At 35.3% G+C, this 21,429-nt stretch overlaps 2 protein-coding genes across 2 annotated transcripts; both read right to left on the bottom strand.

The window, feature by feature from the left end:
* Nucleotides 1–13,408: 13,408 nt before the first annotated feature.
* On the bottom strand, nucleotides 13,409–14,041 carry LOC131659647 (uncharacterized mitochondrial protein AtMg01250-like). The gene has a single exon (XM_058928806.1). It carries the CDS (start codon nucleotides 14,039–14,041, stop codon nucleotides 13,409–13,411), a length of 633 nt encoding a protein of 210 aa, XP_058784789.1.
* Nucleotides 14,042–17,257: 3,216 nt separating this feature from the next.
* LOC131659646 (uncharacterized) lies at nucleotides 17,258–18,175 on the bottom strand. The gene has a single exon (XM_058928805.1). The coding sequence runs from the start codon at nucleotides 18,173–18,175 to the stop codon at nucleotides 17,258–17,260; it is 918 nt and encodes a 305-aa protein (XP_058784788.1).
* Between the last annotated feature and the right edge of the window lie 3,254 nt (nucleotides 18,176–21,429).

The raw sequence follows: 21,429 nt of genomic DNA, 5'->3' as shown, positions 1-21,429 counted from the left end.
ACAACATTTATTGCTCTCTCCAAAATCAATATAACAGACAAATTCTTGAAGCTATATATATTTATGTATATATATATATATATATATATATATAAGAATCTTTGAAAAGAAGAAGTGTGATTCACTTACGAAAAGCTCACTCAAGAAGAAGAACACTCACGTGAACTCTTACGCTGAAGAAAAATATATTCATTTTAACATACTGAGTTCATACTCCTTGTACTAAAAACTTAGTGAAAAAACACATTTGTGATTAAAGCTTATTAGAAGCAATCTGAAACACTATTATTAGAAGTTAATTTTAATTGTTCCTTGAGAGACCAGTTGGGTCAGATTTCTCAAGAGGGCTAGGACTGGTTAGTCTTAGAGGTGTTAGTCACTTGCAGTTGGCTTGTGCATTGTATTGTTAGACACGACAGTTGGTTGTGAATTTGTAATCAGTTTTTGATTCTAGTGGATTAAGTCCTCGATTGAGAGAGGCGAAATCACCTTGACGGGTGGACTGGAGTAGTTTGAGTTGCATACGAACCTGGATAAAAATATTTGTGTTTTGTATATTGTTGTTACAAAAAGAAAAAAACTTATTCAACCTCCCTTCTAAGTGTTTTCCATACCATCATTACGGTCCCAAGCGTAACTAGTTATGAGGCTTAAAAACTCAATTACGGCTCTGAGCGTAACCGGTTACAACGTACACTACAACACGAAAGGGCTTTAAAAGCGCTTTTTATGGGCTTTAAAAGCGCTTAAAAGCGCTGTGAAAGCCAGCGCTGGCGTAGGTAACAAAAGCGCTTTAGAAAGCGCTCTGGTAGGCCCCCCCTATAAGAGCGCTTTTCTGGAAAAAGCGCTCTGGTAGGCCCCCCCTTTAAGAGCGCTTTTCTGGAAAAAGCGCTCTGGTAGCCCCCCCTATAAGAGCACTTTTCTGGAAAAAGCGCTCTGGTAGCCCCCCTATAAGAGCGCTTTTCCAAAAGCGCTTTTGTATGTTGCGTTTTTTTTTTTTATGCTTTTTTATTATTCTTTGGCAGCGCTTTTACTAAGAAGCGCTTTTGTAGGTGGACCTTTAAGAGCGCTTTTTAAAAGCGCTGTCGTTGCTAAATGAGGTATTTTAATGTGCAGCATGTAATTTAATCCTCCCAGTCGACCTGTAATATTTTTGACCTGTAATATGTTTTCAACCTGTAATATTTTCGACCTGTAATATATTTTCGACGATATAATTTCAGCCATCAGTAAGACAATATATATATACTAATATAATACCATTATAATATCCAAAATTATATATATACATCATTACAACATCAATAATATTATTGTTCAAATCGATCCTACATGAAAAATTGCTTAATATAAAAGTGACACAAATCCTCTTTGATTTCTTCCAACTTAAGTCTCGGGTACCCAGCAGCACGGAATTCGTCAAGGTACTACAAAACAAAAACATAATATGAATGATATATTTAGTTAAATATAATAAATTATATGAAATTATCTTAAGTTATAAATTCATACCGTGAGCGGAATCTCTAATTGATTCGCCTGAAGGATTTCTTTCATAAACCTCAAAACAAAGTATCCGCAATCTGAACTGTTTCGCTGTTGCGGACACTACATAGAAAAACAAATAAGATTTTATAGTTGTCTTGTTTTATCAAGTAGCATAAATATTATAAGCAATATTGTGAAAAATAATGTACCTGCACTTTGATCCAAGTAATGTTGTTTGATTTAGTCCGGGATACCTGTGCGTCCCGTTGACTTCGGAACACTTGTATTGATCTAATTAACAAATATATAAAAGCATGTTTAGATCAATCCCACAAATAAGTAAATATATAAATATACACGAATATTTAGAACGATCCCACTTACAAATCAACGATTTCCTTCATAGCCGGATAATTGGTCCAGTCACCATTTACCGAATTCAAATAATACACGACTTCTCTTATAGGGTTGATAGCAAGCAACAACCAGTGTGCTCTATAAATTAAAACAATAGGTTATATGAAAATTTTGCTATACACAAAAGAAACAAAGATTAGATGAACCAAGAATGAGAAACTAACCCTACTGGTCGGGTATTATACGCCCAAAGATGCAGACTTTCTGAATTGCCGGTGGACATGAATCTATCGACTAAGAGTTGTGTAACTGATTCCGGTTCCGAAGCAATTGCCATTCCGCTGCAATGGGCGGAAGACACGAAACGGAATCTGTTAGACAATACAGTCCCGCGCAACACTCTGTCATACAACAACCTTAAATAAAAACATAATAAACATTAGATTATTTTCATTGAAATGTGTAAATAAATTATATTGTGGGACTAATTAAATAATATATCGGATGAGTGAATATTACCGGATGTATGAGTGCATATTACCGACGCCTAGTTGTTCATGCGTAAAAATCTCTTCCAAGTCATCAATTGCAATATGTGACTTGAATTCAATACCGAAGACACTTTCATCCATATTGATTTCACGTAAAGCACCATCCTTCAAATCGGACATATCAACCATTGTTGCGAGCGTCGTCCGATACCGAGCCACAAAAGCACCGCCTTTTTTTGCCGCTATATTTGAAGGACCAGTGGGTGGTACGCTACGAACTTGCTGCGTCACTTGTTGTGACTCCCGAGCGGGTGCCTAAAAATCATATAAGTTAGGTAAAATAAAAAATCATGCAGATTTAGATTCAGATTATATATTAACACTTTAAATGTACCTCTTTTAGTGATGCAACAGACTCCTCCTCCTGTAAAATCCCTTTACCCTTAATTGCGGGTTTTATAGGAGCAGTCTAAAATTAAAATGTAAAACATAATTAATAAACAGTTTAGAATTGACATTCGAAAACTAAATGATTCATAATCGTTTTCAATATACCTCATCACTAATGGTAATGAGCTCCGAGGGCCATGCAACAAATGATCCTATTGCATCTCGCAGCAATGTCATCTTTGAGACCATGTCAGGTACCGGTAGCATCGCATCATGATCTAATACAACATCCACCGATACTTTCAGGTGTCCATCCGGGAGCGGTCTATGGTGAAGTAAATCTCCCAAAGTGTTGTGCACTTTTCCCTTGCCAACTAGTCGATAATTCGGTGACGATAAGTATAGTTGGCAAGATGAAATGCCCTAAACCAATAGTAAATATAAAGTCATTATCATTAATAAAATAGAACAATTTGTAAGGAAAAAAATTTATAATTACCTCGGGAAATTTCCTTTGACAGTTGATACTAGCCTTATCACTAGTTTCTTTCACCGATGAAGTGTTGCACTTTTCTCTCATATACATATCTTTATCTCTTTGCAATTCCGAGACTTGTGCTTGCAATTCCTGCAACTTTTGCAACACTTCTTCATTGGTAAGATTTGATCTTCTCCTAGGACTCTTGTAAAAAGAGGTTGGAGTCACACCATGACCCTTACCCCTCACCCGACCGGGATACTCAGGAGCATCTAGTGCTCTACTAAGTACGCTCCCCTCACCGGTGGATACCGATTGCGACAAGGTCTCCTGTAATTCATTTACATTTCAATAATTATTAGTGGAGATAAAAAATCATTTATATATTAAAAAACATTTGATTTAATTAAAGACACAGCATTATACTTACACATTCAGTATAAACTCTCTGAACATCGGGATCGACAGCTTGATTCTTGCCCACACGAGCTTCCTTCCACAACACATGTACAGGAAGTGAAGTTTCCTCACTTTTAGTCTCCTCTAACTATGCATTGACACAAATGATAAAATCGTCAAATAAAACATGCACATTTAGACAATTAATTAAAACGTATTTCTATTTACTTACAATTTTATCCTCTAAGCGTGCATATCCCAAACGCCCTTTTTTGTATGGATACGCGGGTTTGGATGCTCTCGCACTATTCGTGGCACTCCTTTTCCGAAAATCTTCATCTCTTTTCTTTACAAACTCAGCCCAATCTTTTTCATCAATGAAGATCTCATACTTTTTTGGCCGTCCCGGTGCCTCTTCAAGAAAGTTTCCATCTTTATCCTTAAGATAGGTGTTTGTCAAAAAAGCTTTCCACCCTCTATATCTTTTGCCGGCCAAACTAAGTATGTAGCGTCTACGATCATCTGGTATCTCAAAAGTCCTCTGCAAAAAAACATACGCATTGTGTGTTAGTATAAGTAATTTAAACAATTTATCGTCAAGATAATAACAACAATTAACCATATATGATATATACCTGAAGCTCGTCCCAAATCGCTTTTTTTTCGCATCCAACTCTTCGCTTTTCAGATTCCATTTAGCTATGGAGACCGGAATATGCATACGAACAAGTGTACCAATATAGCTTGTCAACTTTGCAGAATTAGGACCAATTGCTTGTTTATCAGAATTCCAATCCAAATGGTATACTAATCCTTGGTCTCTATGTCGAATGATTCCCTTCATAATGGTGATGCCTCATGCAACTTCTTTTGCTTCAGTATCAGGTGGAGCAATTGTATCCGTGGCATCTCTTTCTTGAGCATCTCTTTCTTGTGAGTTTTCTTGTGAGTTTTCAGGTGGAGCATCTCTATCCGGAGCCATTGAACCTGTATCAAACAAACTAAAGCACATTAGTACACTATTAATAAGCTAACAATCTATACAAGTCAAATGGAAGTCAAACCATGCATGTACAAGTAAATCGGAAACGAAATCGGTACAAATCAAAATAAGCGTCAAAAAAGAAAGTTGTCTGAATTGAACGAAATTTACATGGCTATGGTAAAACGTCCCCACGGACTCAAAAATAAAGTCGGTTTTCCGAAATTCAGACCCTAAGCCCGACTTTTGATTACGGGCAGAAGCAAAACCGATAAAAAAACAGTCCCGAAATGTAAAGATAAGTGCATGAGCAGCTCCGGAATCGTCAAAATAGTATAGTTACATGTAAAGAAGTCAACAAACGGATACATGGTTCAAAAGTTATGTACAAAACGAGAATATGCACCAAAATTGAATAAATACTATACTATTGAATAAAACAATCGGTACAAATTGAATAAAGAAAATTAGTCGGAATATGTATACTATTACCTTTATCACTAACGTCTCTTTCTTTTCTTGGTAGGATTGTGTTCTACGCGTCTCTTAACAACGGGGACGGTTGGATTGATCCAAATACCCTCATTATGATCATTTCTAGTACACGATTCATTCTCATTTTGATCGTTTCTTGTACAAGATTCAATGCAAACACCAATATCACCTTGATCTTCAATGTTTTCATCAACTATTTTGTTAGATAAAAGCACTATAGACCATTTCGTACTTGTCGGATCATTGACATAGAACACTTGTTTAGCTTGAGAGGCTAGAATGAAAGGCTCATCTTTGTACCCTACCCTATTGAGATCCACTTGCAAAAATCCTGACTTATCCATTCGTATGCCACTATTATTTTCAACCCACTTGCAACCAAATACAGGAATCTGAAACTTCGCGTAATCAAACACCAAAATGCGCTCGATAACCCCAAAATATGACAAATTTGCAAATTTCGGATTTAACTCATTCGCACTTGATATGTGCATTGCTTCAGCTACCAAGGTAACACCACTATTTGGCATAGTACTTTTATCATCCTGTTCTTTGGTATAAAATGTGTATCCATTAATTGCGTATGCGCTATAAGAAAGCACAATTACACTTGGACCATAGGCTAAACATCTCAACCTTTCTGTTACTGAAGCAGGATCTGAACGATACTTTGAATAAATATGATCCCTAAACCACGGTATGAAACTTCGATTGTGCTCTCGTACTATCCAGTTCTCATTTCTATTTGGATTTAAATCTCGGAGAACAACCTTGTGCATTTCAACATACGGCTCAACCTCAATCTCATTGTGCAGAACATACAAGTGCGCTTGATCCCGTTCGACCATTGATACTGTCACAACTTTATTTCCAATTAGCCTTTTTCCTTCTTTTTTTCGACAATATGAGATTTGGGGAGTCCAATTGATTGAACATTTGACAGATATGCAGTACAAAACTCAACCGCTTCTTCAACAACGTATCGTTCGGCAATACAACCCTCCGGTCGACTTCTGTTTTTCACGTACCCTTTTAATATTTTCATATAATGTTCAGCAGGATACATCCATCTCATATAAGCTGGTCCGCACAATTGTGTCTCTTTCACAAGATGAACGACTAGATGAACCATTATGTCAAAAAACGAGGGAGGAAAATACATTTCAAGATCACATAAAGTAACAACTATCTCTTTTTGCAATGTTGGTAAGATCGCGGGATCGACCACCTTACTGCAAATTGACCTGAAGAAGAAACACAGCTTAGTTATTGCGCTTCTTACTTTTTCTGGCAGAATAGAACGTATACCTATTGGTAAAAAGTGTTCCATTATAACATGGCAATCATGCGTCTTCAAACTCTTTAACTTGAGGTCTTTCATGGACACAACTCTTCTAATATCTGAAGAGTAGCCTTCTGGAACTTTAACTTCACTGAGGAACTTACACAATGTTTTCTTCTCCTTTCTAGATAGAGTGTAAACAGCAGGTGGCAGATATGTTCGTTTTCCTTTCATCACGGGTCCCAATTCAGTTCTCATTCCCATGTTTACCATGTCCTTCCTTATGTTGAGGCCATCCTTAGACTTTCCTTGTATATTGAGTAACGTACCTATGACGCTGTCAAATACATTTTTTTCAATATGCATAACATCCAGGAAATGTCTTACGTACAACGACTTCCAATATGGAAGTTCAAAAAAAATTGACTTCTTCTTCCACCCACCCTTGACAAGTGAATGTGCAAAAGGCTTGCCAAACTAAGTGCTCACATCTTTAACCTTTTCAAAAATTTGATCACCTAACAAAAAAGGCGGGGCTGTACGATGTTCGGCCTTTCCATTGAATGCTTTTCTCCACCCACGGTAGTGATGATTAGAATTTAAGAATCTACGATGGCCGAGAAAGACATTCTTCTGACAAAGCTCCAATCGCGTCGTATCGGTTTCATCTTCACAAACAGGACACGCCTTTTGACCTTTATTGCTGTACCCGGATAGATTTCCGTATGCTGGAAAATCATTAATTGTTCCAAACGACATCGCCCTCAAGTTGAAACTTTCCTTCCTATACCCATCGTAAACCTCCACACCGTTCTCCCACAAAAACTTTAAATCTTCGATTAACGGTGCCAAGTATACGTCTATGTCATTCCCTGGTTGTTTAGGCCCAGAAATTAGCATAGATAACATCATGTACTTACGCTTCATGCATAGCCACGGAGGTAGGTTATATATCATAAGAATCACAGGCCATGTGCTATGCGAGATACTTTGAATACCATGCGGGTTCATTCCATCAGTAGACAATGACAACCGAAGGTTTCTTGCTTCTTTTCCAAATTCAGGATAATCAGTATCAACTTCCATCCATTGTGGTGAGTCTGCCGGATGTCGCAACTTTCCATCAATAATTCTTTCATCTCTATGCCAAGTCAAGTGTCTTGAATCGGTCTCACTACGATACATGCGTCTAAATCTCGGAATTATAGGAAAATACCATAAGACTTTAGCAGGAGACAACTTTTTCTTATATCGAGGGGCACCACATTTAGGACACTCATTCAACGCTGCATACTCGTTTCGAAACAAAACGCAATCGTTTGGACATGCATGTATCTTATCGTAGCTCATGCCAATAGAGGACAACATCTTTTTGGCTTCATACGTTCGATTGGGAAGAATATTATCCTTTGGTAGCATATCTTTCATAAGGGCTAATAACTCTGTGAAACTTTTATCCGACCATCCATTGTCCGCCTTTAAGTTGTACAACTTTAACACCGCAGACAATCTTGTGAATTTTGAACAACCATCATACAACGGTTTCTCTGCATCGCTTACCAACCTCTCAAACATTTTGCGACAATCCGCAAGATCTTCTTCAAGCGCTTCTGCAATCTCTTCGACTCGATCGCACTCGTATGTGTCTGTGCAATCGTCGTTTGAAGCATACTTCCTATTACAACTCGACTCAGCATTCCCGTTACTTTCCTCACCATGCATTGTCCAACATGTATAACTTCTATCAATTCCAAACCGTAGTAAATGGGATGCCAACTTATTCCCGTCAACCTTACCCCCATAACAACAACCCAAGCAAGGACACGGCATTCGAAGCGGGTCTTCGGAGTGCGCAACCGCAAACTCAACGAACCAAAAAACTGGTATCATCATAATAGAATACCTAATCAGAATACCTAATCAGAATACCCGATTTCTTAAAGAAGACATTACCTTATTTCAAGGTAATATAAGTCCACAAACCAAAAAACTGGTTGAGAGACACTAAATTGATATTAAATAGAACCATAAACAATAAACTATAAGCAGAAAATAACAAACTATAAGCAAGAAGAAAGGGATAGTAACCTAAGTTAGACTTGATGTGGGAGATGGGTAGGTTTGAATCGGCGTTGTACAAGTAGAAACCAGAGACTTCAAGGTAACTGTAAAATTAAACACACACACACGATGCAGTTAAATACAAATATCCACTGTACCAAACAAAAATGAGTATTACTTAATATAATCTAAAAATAAACTATTAGTATTCAGTCCCCTTTAGAGAAATTCAGAAACTATAGCAAAAGAATAACTAATTACCTTTAGAGAAATTCAGAAACTTCTGGAACCACATACCGTAAGCTAATCTGATGTCTCTAGTGATATTCTTTTAAAAAATCTTTAATATCCCCTGAAAAATAATCATCACCCAGATGTTATAGCAATTCTAGATACATAGTACCGCAAATCAAAGTTTAACAACTACTTAGAAACCGGGGCAGCAACTACGCATGTCAAAACAACGGCGTGAAAACGACCACAAATCATAGTCGAGTCATACAAATGGAGAAATCAAGGTGGAGCAATTATATCTCATGAGAAAACAACAATTTAGCATGTATTTTCATAACGGGGCAGCATTAATGTCTAACGAGAAAGCACACAAAAAGTTGTCGCAAAAGCGAGCAACTACGATACCCTTCTTTGGACCCACCAACATCACACCACTATTAGTAGAAACTGAACCAATTTAGGGTGATTTAAAAGCCACTTCTTCTATTTATAAAATGAAATTGCAAAACAAATCAGTTCCAAAAACATGTCTAAAGTTTAGAGAGCATCACAAATTTGAAGGCAATACCTCATATCAACAAACACATGAAACACAACAACCAATAAATTTGAGGAAAACTTGTGTTGAATTCTTTAATACAATATTATTTTATAACCAAATCTAAGATGACTACAAAATTATTTTATAACCGTAAGCTATCAAAATCAAATAATATCAATACAAAATATGACTTAATTCCACTTCAAAACATGAGATCAATTCCAACCACCTTTGAATCAATTAACTTAGAAACCGGGAAGCCACTACACCAACCTATTAACACATACTTAAGTTCACTTCAAACATGTCTTACACAACGAACTCGGGCAGCCATGAACATGAACCAAAACCAAAACTCAAAGAGAAGCACAATATCATTCAAACTCAACAATACACTCTAAAGAGATTTAATCAAACATGTAATATGCTTCATTCTCAAATTGCAGTGCAACTGTGCAAGGTAAAGAAAAACACCATCCCTTAGTTGAAACCCTTAAAACTAAACCCATAAATCATTCCCAATCTCTGAACTAAACTAAACTAAACTGATGGATTATATCAAATTTCAACTTGGAATATAAACTAAATATGAAAATAAACTTAATATGAATACATTTGTTTTACTATAGAAATGCTATCAAATTTCTTTCAGGCATTTCATCAAACAAGTTGCAGGCAGAAGTCCAATCTTTGATACCAAAATTTTCACTGAAAAAATAAGTGATAGAAAAATAACAAAAGAAAATGAAGCCTAAAACTCACCGGCGGTGAGGTTCTGGATGAAGACGGAGGAGAAAACGAGTGTAGACGGAGGGACGCCGACGGTGGTGGATGGCACCGATGGTGGTGGACGGAAGGGCGATGGAGGATGATGAAGATACAGTGAGGGTTTTTCGCGTGCAGAGAACAGAAAACGAAAGAGAGAAAGTGAGAAACAGTAACCGGTGAGAAGCGTGTTTTTGGTTTTTTAGTAATAAAGGCTACTAAAGCGCTTCTGAAAAGCGCTCTCATAGCCTGGTCTATACCAGCGCTTTTGTCTAAAAAGCGCTCTCATTAAACCCCCCTATACCAGCGCTTTGAAAAGCGCTTTAATAGACAACCCTACCAGAGCGCTTTTGAAAAGCGCTCTCATACCCCCCCCCCTTACCAGAGCGCTTTTTAAAAGCGCTCTCATACACCCCCCTACCAGAGCGCTTTTTAAAAGCGCTCTCATACCCCCCCTACCAGAGCGCTTTTTTTGCATCATTTTCCCTTTGTTTATTAATTTTGTTTTTAGCGAACCCTACGAGAGCGCTTTTGCTAAAAGCGCTTTAGTAGCTGCGCTGCTACAGCTTAAATTTGGCGTAGTGGTACCAGTAACAGAAAAACCCTCTTTTGACAATATCTCTTTTTCTCCAATTCAAACCACAATATACCAAAACGTATGTAACATCAAAACAGTGCCAAATCCCATATTCTAACACATTTCTATCATATTTTGGGGTCAATTAATATCAAGTATAACCTATATCCATTCTATTTCATCAAAATCATTCAATCTACTCTATAAATTCCAAAACCCCAAACCTCTAATACATCCAATTGAGTCGAACAACATACCTAATCAATTTTATCATTCATAAACCAATAATATAGGCTAAAAGGAATTAGTCACCCATTATCTTAGCCAAGAAATCTTGAGAACTCCTCTTCCTTGCTCTGTCACGTATGTTGAGTTCTTCTCCTTCTTCCTCCTTTGTTTTCTATTTATTTTTCTTTTCCAACTTCCTTTATTTTATGGAAAATAGAAATTAGTTTAGTAAGGTCCATTTTCTTACACCTCCCCTTTACTAATTATCACACTAGCCCAATTACTCTATTTTTCATAATTTTCCAATAATTCACTAAAACTCCAAATAATCCAATTTAATAATTTAAATTCCAATGAAGTTAAATAATGGAAATTATGGGGTGTTACACCACTAATCATCTCTCCATTATCTTTTCAAGGTTATGAGCTTTTACCACATCTTCCTCTTTTTACCAATGAAACAAGAGGAATAAATATTAACAAAATAACAAACCTTCACATTACATTTAGAATAAAAGCTAATGAATCCTTCTGATATGAAGCAGAAATGTGGTGACATGGAACCGTCTTTCCACAAAATCAACAATCCCATAGCTCCTTTAGCTGACTAGTTGACTTCTTTATTTCCCCAAAAACTAGATGCTAAGTCATTATGAATTTCTTGAAACTTGGTCTCCTGAATAAAGCAAAAATCTACATTCCCCTTCTGTATTTTTCTTTTATCTTTGAATTTTTGCAATAGTCTGCTACATTTATACCCTTAACTTTATCATGGAAGATAACTATAGCCTTTTCACCTTTTACGCCTAGCCTTGATCTTCCATCCTAATATGCGCCTAAGGAACATTCCACAAAAGATCCTTCCTCAATACCATCCTCCTTAACTTTGTTTATGTGTGATTTTGACATCACTATTCTCAAAGGACCTTGTGAGTCCTTCAATAACTTGACCCTGAGCGTTACTTTATTTACCCCATGTTAAATGTTTTATTGATAACAAGTTGTACTTTGGTACGGACAAAAATTTTAGCCACATAAAATTTGGATCGGATGCTCTTTTCTTCATCTTAGCAAATGCAAATACCAAACGGAAACAATAAAAACTCAAAAAACTTAGGAATCCAAGCATGTCTGGGAATGCCATAACACCTCAACCAGATGACTATCTCATTGTTAACAATTTTAAGACTCCATTTCCTTATCTCCCCGAACCATTGTCCCAGCCAATCTTTCGCTTCCGCCACCGAGGCTCTAATTCGCCATTATCTATTTCTTCTTTTTCTTAATAGGCAATTGATTATAGAAATCACACTAGGGGTGCAACCCTTACAACCAGAAAACTCTAAAAAGAGTTGGAACTATTATGAGGTAGCTTGTACCAATCATAGAAAATAAGCCTAGACTTAGAGTCACTATTACATAACCATCTCCAAGAGTAAAGCATAATGTTGTAAATAATCACTTCATAGCTAAAGGAAGCATTTTCAAAAATAATGTTATTTCTAGTGTTCCAAATACTCCAAATAAGAGCCAACCAAATGAGATTGATTTTAGCTCTATTCTTTATATTTTTCACCTTCTCTTGACTGCTTCCAAAATTCTTGAACTCATCCAAAGAAAACTCCAATTCGGTGCCCAACCAAAGATAAATTCTATCCCAAACCGCTTTTAAAACAAGACAATGGTAGAAGAGGTGTTCCAAAGTTTCCGGATGGTTTGAACAAAACACACAATCAAGGGAGGAAAAGTTGGACATACCTCTATGGGCCAAAAGATCTTTTAGAGGGAGTCTATTGATAAAGAATCTCTAAGAGAAGATTTTTATCTTTGTCGGAAATTTATCTTCCAAACAAGTTCCAACAATTTGATTGTAGAAGTTGTCCAAGCCAAGTCCTTTGCATTAGACACCACCGTAGAAACACTAGAAACCGAGAAGCAACCGTTAGAAGTTAGATTCCAATGAAAGTCATCAACGTCGATATTATCCGGTTCGATACCGTTTAATAAAACCTTTAGGTCCCTCAATTTAGATTCCCCGGCCGAGTCTCCCCTAAAGTACCGGGAGGAAGCATTCGTTCAATATCATCAATAGCTTCAATGTTCCAAGAAAAGGTTCCATTATTCCAAGAGACCACATCGCTAACCCCACAAAACTTTTTGGTTGAAAGATCGAACAAGTACGGAAAAGCGGTACTAAGAGTTTGATCTCCCAACCAACAACTATGCCAAAAAAGAATGTTGTTACCTCTCTTGAACTTACAATTAACCCACTCGGAAAATCCCTCATCAAAGCACTCCCCCTTGAAATCGTTGAGAATAACATCCTTCCACCAAGAAGAATCCTCACGGTTTAGAACTTCCTCACTAGAGGCTAACACTTTGAGTTTTGGATTGTGATATCTCAAGAGAAGAAATTTACTCCAAATTGCTTTGTCCTCCTTCAAAATTCTCCACTTCCATTTTAGAAGAAGAGCTTTGTTCATTTCACCGACATCTCTTATTCCTAACCCTCTTTTCTCTTTGGGCTTACAAACATTCTTCCACTTCACCCAATGGATGCATCTTTTGTTGGTATTTCCATTCCACAAAAAAATTACTAAGAAGGCTTCTTATTTCTTGTAAGGTTTTCTTAGGAGCTTTCTAGAAAGAGAGAGTGAAAATAGGAATAGCATTAAGCACCGAAGTAATTAAAGTCACCCTACCACCGATTGAAATGTTTCTACCCTTCCACCTAGATAATCTTGATTTGATATTATCCACAACATCCTTCCACACCCTCTTTCTCCTACCGCAATCACTAATCCAAATTCCTAAGAATTTAAAGGGAAAACTTCCTTTTTTGCAAGAGAGAAAGCTAGTAGCCGAATTTAGAAGCCAATCACAAATGTGAACTCCAAAAAAGTTGCTTTTGTGGAAATTGATTTTCAAACCGGACACAAGTTCAAAACCCCTTAACAACACCTTCATGCTCCATAAATTGTCACAAGTTGGTTCACCGATGATGATGGTGTCATCCGCAAATTGAAGGATGTCCACATAGTCTTCTAAACCATATTTGAAAGTCATAAAGTCTCCCACTTCCACCGACTTTTTAGTGAGAGCGGTTAAGCCTTCCATAGCAAGAACAAAAAGAAAGGGTGAAATAGGATCGCCTTGGCGTAAACCTCTTTGGACTTTGAAATCTTTAGTGACACTACCATTTACCAAGACGGACATATGACTAGTAAAAACACAAGAATCCATCCAATTCAACCACTTCTTTCCAAACCCCATTCTCCCTAAAATCCATCTAAGGTAGTTCCAAGATATTGAATCGTAAGCCTTTTTGAAGTCAACTTTTAAGAGGAGGAAACCACGCTTCTTTTTTTTGCCCAATCAAGCAACTCATTCACTAGTAACACACCATCCATCATACTTCTACCCGGAACAAAAGCGGTTTGATTTGGCGAAACCAATTTGTCCAAAACGCCTTTCAATCTCTCCGCCAAAATCTTCGCAATAATCTTGTATAAGCTCCCCACCAAGCAAATAGGACGATATTCGGACAAATTTTGCGGATTCTTATTTTTAGGAATAAGCGCTAGAAAAGATGAGGTTATTGCTTTGACAAGTGTGCCTTTGTTATAAAAATCTTCGCAAAGCTTCATCAAATCATCTTTCAAGAGATGCCAAAACTTTTTGAAGAAATCCAAAGAGAATCCATCCGGTCCCGGGCTTTTAGTTCCTTCGCAAGACCAAATAGCTTTCTTGACTTCGCTTTCGGAAAAGGGGTGTTCAATAATCAAAGAATCTTCATTTGAAAGTGAATTCAAGTGGATCCCATGAAGCTCCGGTCTATTACTAACATCTTCTTTAAAGAAATTTTCAAAATGCTTAAAGATGTGATCTTTAACTTCACTAACCTCTTCCAAAGTTCCCGACAATGTGCCAACCAAACAAAGAGAATTCCTTCTTCTTCTATCTCTTAAGGAATTGTGAAAGAATCTAGTGTTATCGTCCCCTTCGGCTAGCCAAAGTTGTCTCGATTTTAACCTTAGGAAACCTTCATTTTTGTTAAGGTTATCCCAAAAATCCTCCGCCGCTTTAAACCTTTTCTTAACCACCTCTTCCGGAGCTTTACCTACAAAATGAACAAACAAGTTATCTAAATCGTTCATTTCTTTCCCTCCTCTTTCTATTTTGAGGTCTATCCAACCGTAGACCGATTTGTTCCACCAAGAGATGCGAGTTTTTAGAGCTTTCATCTTTTCTACCAAGCAAAAGTCACCTCTCCCTTTGACGATAATCTTCTTCCATTCTTCTTCCACAAAAGAAGAGAACTCCTCATGCTTAAACCACAAGTTATTAAACTTAAAAGGTTTAGGTCCCCAATCTTTTCTATTGTCTTTCAACCAAATGGGAGCATGGTCGGAAATGTCCCTCTCGCCTATGTATTGCCCGTCCACGTTCCATTCTTCTATGAAGTTTTCTGATAAGAGGAATCTATCTAACCGGCTCATAGATTTCCTGTTACTTTTGAACCATGTGAACTTGCCTCCAATCGTTGGAAGATCTACCAACTCCATGTCTCCTATAAAATCCTTAAAAGTCCTTATCTCCTTGCTATTCCTTCTATTGGAAATTCCTACTCTTTCGTCAAAAGAGGAAATAGAATTGAAATCTCCACCAACACACCAATAACCACCAATGTTGTTGTTTTTGAACTCGCTAATTTTTTTCCAAGTTCTCATTCTAGAAGCATTATCACAAGAGGCATAGATATTAACGAAGTAAATGAGTTTTCCTTCTTTCTCCACGCAAAGACCAAGAAAGCCTTCCCCTCTAAAACAAAAGATTAGAGTAAAAAAATCTTTTTCCACATTGTAAGAATCCCTCCCGATGCTCCATTAGCGTCCAAAAAAGACCACTCAACGTTGTTGTCTCCCCACAACTCTTTAACTAACTGCGAATCCAAACTACTAAGTTTAGTTTCTTGAATAAAACATATGTCTACATCTCCCTTTTGAATGTGGAAGCCAACTCTCTTTCTCTTAACTCGGCTCCCTCCTCCTCTCATATTAAGGGATAAAAATAATCATGGAGGAACCTGAGTTAAAGTCCCCTTTGTCTCCTTCCCTCCTTTGCTGTCCCGCTGCTCCATAAGTTTCAGTTTATTAATCGGGTCAAAATTGTCTGCAACATTAGAGATGCCCAACCTTATCATTGAGTTCCAAAGCCCATCCGGAATAGAATTCAGCGCTCCATTTATGACTCTATCATTGCAATTCCTGATGTCTCTGCTAGAAATGGAGTCGCAGGTTAACGGAATTCCCCCCGATAGATAATTGTTCTTGGCAAAAGAGATAGCAGCTGCACTCTGGATTGATTCTTGGCAATGATGTTTTCTCGTCTCAACTGGATGAAAGAACGACTCTACTTTGTCCCCTAAATCCATCACCTCCCTTGTCTTCTAATAAACACATATTTGCTCCTAGAGGGATGGCTTTGATTGAGAAATAGTCCTCGATGTTGAATGCTTCTTGTATGTTATAGGACATTATCGGATTCTCCACTTACCCTACATATATGTTATCCTAAATCTTGAAAAGAATTCTTCCTCGCATAATAATTAACCAATAATTAATATAGAAAATATATGCGTGCCGGATCTTCGGATATTAAACCACATATGTTTAATACAAGTGATTAGTTCATAAATGGGTTGTTATAAATTTTGAATTATTGAACTCCATACTTACCGAAGTTTAATACATGTGAAAAGTGAATGTTTCATACACTTCTGTTTTTATTTTAATTATCACATTAATACTTCAAGTTCGGTTTTTAAATACCTCTTGCAAACAAATTAAATAGAACTAATATGATTGAGAAAAAAACATAAATAATCAAGGCAGTAATCAAAACAATATTTAAGAAATTACATCAAATTAATAACTCTTAAGTTTGAATTACATACTCCAAGTAACACAAAATTTAATACATGAAGCATTCAACATTGGCACTTATTTTTTCGTAGTAAAAAAGTGAAAGATAGGAAGTTGGGAGTGGTTTGGCTAGCCACCACTTGGGTTATATGGACGGTTAGGAATGGTAGTTGCTTTCGGAAGGAGGCTTGGAATGTGAATAATACTGTTTGGAACATTAAGTACTTGGTGTGGAGGTGGTCTTTTTGCGGGAAAATTACTCACCCCAATTACTCTTTCTACGAGTTTTGCATGGATCCTATGCACTTTTTATCGTAGTTGTAATTGGTTTGTAATCTTCGCTTTTTGTCGGGTTATCCCGTTTCGCTGTGTAAACAGGTTGGAGAATCCTTAGTTCTCCGTTATTAATATATCTTGCTTACACAAAAAAAAAATATCTGAATACCACAACATAATTAAAATCAATTAAAATAATTTGACATAACAAAAAGAAATAAACACCATGCCATAACTTCAACTAGAGAGCATAGCAATCAAAATATTGAAACATAATATAGATACTTATTCAAAGCTTAAGTGACAAATCAAGCCCAGAAGATTCAGAATCGGAAGGTTCATCTTCAGTTTCAATTTCATCTTGGAACTCTGGTTGATAAATTTCATCTTTGACAGGAGCAGCATCCACAAAAAAATTCTTCTCTATGATTGAGTTTGAGCTTGTGGCAACATCTTTAGAAGACTCTCCAAGTTTTAGAAAAGAAGCAATTTTATTATTTGCATCATTTTCAACCCTAGAAGAAGTTGCACCACCAAGACCTATAATTCCAACCCTGCTACTACCTTCCATATTGTTTCTCAAATTAACAAGGGATGGGTTTAATGTCTCTTGGAAACACACACAACCACGTCCATATGCGAATTTATTTGGTGTAACCATAGGGCTAAAATAAAAAGATGGTTTTTGAATCATTGAACTCATTCTAACCCCAAGTGATCCATAAGGTGAAGAAAGAGCACTAGGATAATGAAAATAAGGGTTCAAGTGAGTTTGCCCTAACCCTAAAGCACCATACCTTTGTTCGCGCTGCATTTGTAAAGCACGTTCCGTTTTATGGGCGTTCTGGTGCCCTCCTAATGCCTGTAACGTAGGATATTCTCTATTGCAAAAGTTGCATGGATAAGACGTCTTTGACGCCGAATTCTTCTCTCCGGTGGTTTTCTCTTTTTTCTTTTCATTGTCAGCATTAGGAGAATGAGACGACGAACCACCAACTTGAATAGGGCTAAAAAAATTGTGTTCTTGCACCTTTGACGCGTCAACGGAATCCTCTTTCGATAGCTTCACAAAATCAATAGGCATGTTGGAATCGGATTTTGAAGACTGACCTTGCTCATTCTCCATCATGTCCACCAGGTTTTTTGTTTTGGAAGAATTACCATGATTTTGTGAAGTGACTGAGATGCTAGAGGATTCGGATGCCATGGCACAAATTAAGTGTTGCAAACTATATCTTACGTTGGTTTTTGGTTTGATGAAAAGAGTGGCTTAGAAGAGGTGTTATTTATTTTGAAAAATTAATAACTGTATTAACGCACAAATCTTTGAACAAGGAAAGAGATATCTGATGATTCATATTTTGCTGTCGGGGGATGTATATTGCACCCATTCATTTTTGGAAATTTGATTCATATTTTGTTGTTAGGGGATGGATATTGCACCAATTCATTTTTGGATATTTGAATTACAATTAAGAAAGATTTTTAATGATTGAAAAATTTGAAACGATGTGAGGGGGATATTACACCAATTGAGTGTGTAATCCGTTTGATTAATTTTTAGTACTTCAAGCGTTCCAGTTAATAAGAACCATATTGAATATGTTCAAATATTTTATTCTTACATTATTTTCCTATCAGCATGTAACTACAACTTCCATTAAAAACACATTTCATAAATTATTTTGTGATAGAAAAAAAAAAGCAAAAACAAAAATTATGATTGATCACGCTTTGTAGTTTCTGTCGGTAAAAAATTTAAATTTGTTTTTTTAAAATTTTAATACAATAGTATATTTGTTTTTACATTTTTCTATACCAATTGTGGAGCTTATTATTTTTAAGTAAATTTTCATAATATATTAAAGTTTTTCGTTTTTTCTTTTTATAGAATTTACTTTTTATTATAAATTATAATAGTCCACTTTTGAATATAATAGTATATTTGTTTTTAAGACTTTATGTTAGGTTTTAATACTTTTTAAGACTTTATGTTAGGTTTTAATATAATAGTATATTTGTTTTTCACTTTTCTATAATAAAAAATGGGACTCATATATATCTAGTTAAATAATGGACCTTAGTTATTTTTAGTAAATTTTAATAATTACTTAATTTTTTTCTTTGTTATAATAATAAGATTTTTTTGTTTAAAACAATAAAATTCAACCTTTGACCAATTTTTTTAAAAGTTTATCTGATTTACTAAAATAGTAAAAGTTTAACTTAGCCTATTTTTAAAAACTTACTAAAAGTTTATCTTTGCCTATTTTTAAAAACTTACAAAAATATTTTAGTTTTACGTTATATTGGTTTTGCATTTTTCTATAATATAAATTGGCATTCTATATGGAGCATGGCCAGTTGTGGACCTTATTACTTTTAGTAATTTTTCATTAAATATTTTTTTTTTACTTTTTTATTAATATAGAACATATTTTTTATAAATAATTATAATAGTCAATTTTGAATAAATTTTTTAATTATTGCAAATAGATTAAAATAAAAAATAGAGTACAAAAAATCTGAGGAGACAAAAACCAAAAAACCAAAGCCCAATTAAAACAAATAACCAAAAGATAAGCAATTTTAAAAGTCAAATAAAAATAACTTTAATCTAATTTTTTATCTTACATATACGTACTACAAGTACAATCTAATAAATCCGCTTACGGATGCGAAACTAAATTTAAAAAAGAGAAAAAAGATATGCACAAAGCCGCCATAAAAGTATTTATCTTCTCGTTCTGGAGAATATATATTTTTACACTGTCAACCAATCACAACCATGTATCTAAAGTATAGTTTTAATTAAAAAAAATTAATATGACATGACAAGTATAAAGATTTTGATTGGATGTATGTGTAAAGTTTGTTTACACTGTCAGTGCACTACCTTTAAAGGCTCTGTTTGGTAAGCCATGTTTTCGAGCTTATAGTTTATGTCTTATGTCTTATAAGCTTATATGATAATTTAGACTTGTTTGGTAACGGTATTTTCATCACGAGCTTATAGCTTATTTTACTAGCTTATAGCTTATTTTCCAGACACTACTTCAAATAGCGTTTTACCTTATGTCTTATAGCTTATCATTTTTTCTTCCTTTTTTATCTTTATTATTTTAATTAAAATTCATTTTTAACCCTTATAATTTTATTTTAATTTAAAATAAAATAAATATATATTAAATATCTTTTATGTCATTTTACATTTATAAGTTAATTGAACCGCTAATTTTACCAAACATTTCAATTAGCTTATAAGCTATCAGTCTCAACCATCCGCTATAAGCCGTAAATCATCAGTCATCAACTATCAGTCATAAGCTATCAGCCAACTTATCAGTCAACCGCTATTTTTACCAAACAGACCCAAACTCTTAAAAAAAACAAAGACGTTTACATCATATTTTAATATAATAGTATATTTGGTCCTATTTTTTGTTTAATATAAAATGCGTCTCTAATAAAAAACATAGTGTAATAGCGGGTCTTATTAATTTTAATAAGAATTTTAAGAGTATAATATTTTTATATTATTATAGTAAAGTCAACCTTTGAACATAACTTTAAAAGTTTATGTTAGATTAAGATTTTATAGTTTTTTTAAATAAAATATAGTAAAGTCTACCTTAAACCATTTTCTTTTTAAATTATTTAACTGAAATTCGTCAATTATAATAAACGTTTTCTCAATTAAAAAACGAGACTTGTTGACAATATAAAATCATCGATCATATATAGGTACTGCTCTACTGGCTTAGATTATACAATCTTGCGTGAGGTCTGTAATTTTGGGTTAATTAAGCATGTGTGAGGTTAGTAATGTTTATAATTTTTGAAGTATAAAGCAACAATTTTTTAAGACAATCAAAATTATAAATAAAAAAAAAAAACTACAGAATTGACGAAGAGTTAAAATTTCGCAATTTGAGGTGCTATTTGATCCAACAATTTTTTAATAACAACTTTTTACCAAATTTAAGTGTGGAACCGGAATTTTCAAATTTTTGAACGATATATATCAGAAATTTGACGAAAACAAGTAAGTTTCTGGTATGTTCTACTAAAAATTTTAAATTTTACTGTATTTGCTACTGAAAATTTCAAAATTTACTGTATTTGATATTGGAATTTTGAAGTTTCTCGTAATTTTATTTACGAATTATCGATTTTCGATATTTCTATATTTTCTTTAAAAATGTTATTTTTATGATTTTTTTAAATTTTAAAATGAGGACCAGAGGTAATGATGGTTCTATTGCGAGACGGGCAACAGAAAGAGCAGGTGTTATTGCTCAGACTGTTGATGAGGCACAAACGTCTGAGTTACCTGCTGGATGCCTTCTTCCGACCGGTTCTAACTGGTAACGGATGGCGAAGCAGCATGCGGTGAGAGGCTTTTGCGTACCTCGCCGACACACTAGTAGAGCATCCAACCGTGGAGGAGCAGGTGGTTCA

Source organism: Vicia villosa, linkage group LG3, assembly GCF_029867415.1.
Source record: "Vicia villosa cultivar HV-30 ecotype Madison, WI linkage group LG3, Vvil1.0, whole genome shotgun sequence".
Lineage (NCBI taxonomy): Eukaryota > Viridiplantae > Streptophyta > Magnoliopsida > Fabales > Fabaceae > Vicia > Vicia villosa.
The sequence above is the reverse complement of the archived record's forward strand: the minus strand, read 5'-3'. Positions and strand labels throughout refer to the sequence as shown.

What these genes read in the sequence shown, in the direction of transcription:
- LOC131659647 (XM_058928806.1), bottom strand. Translation starts at nt 14,041, where the DNA reads ATGGGGTTTGGAAAGAAGTGGTTGAATTGGATGGATTCTTGTGTTTTT.
- LOC131659646 (XM_058928805.1), bottom strand. Translation starts at nt 18,175, where the DNA reads ATGGCATCCGAATCCTCTAGCATCTCAGTCACTTCACAAAATCATGGT.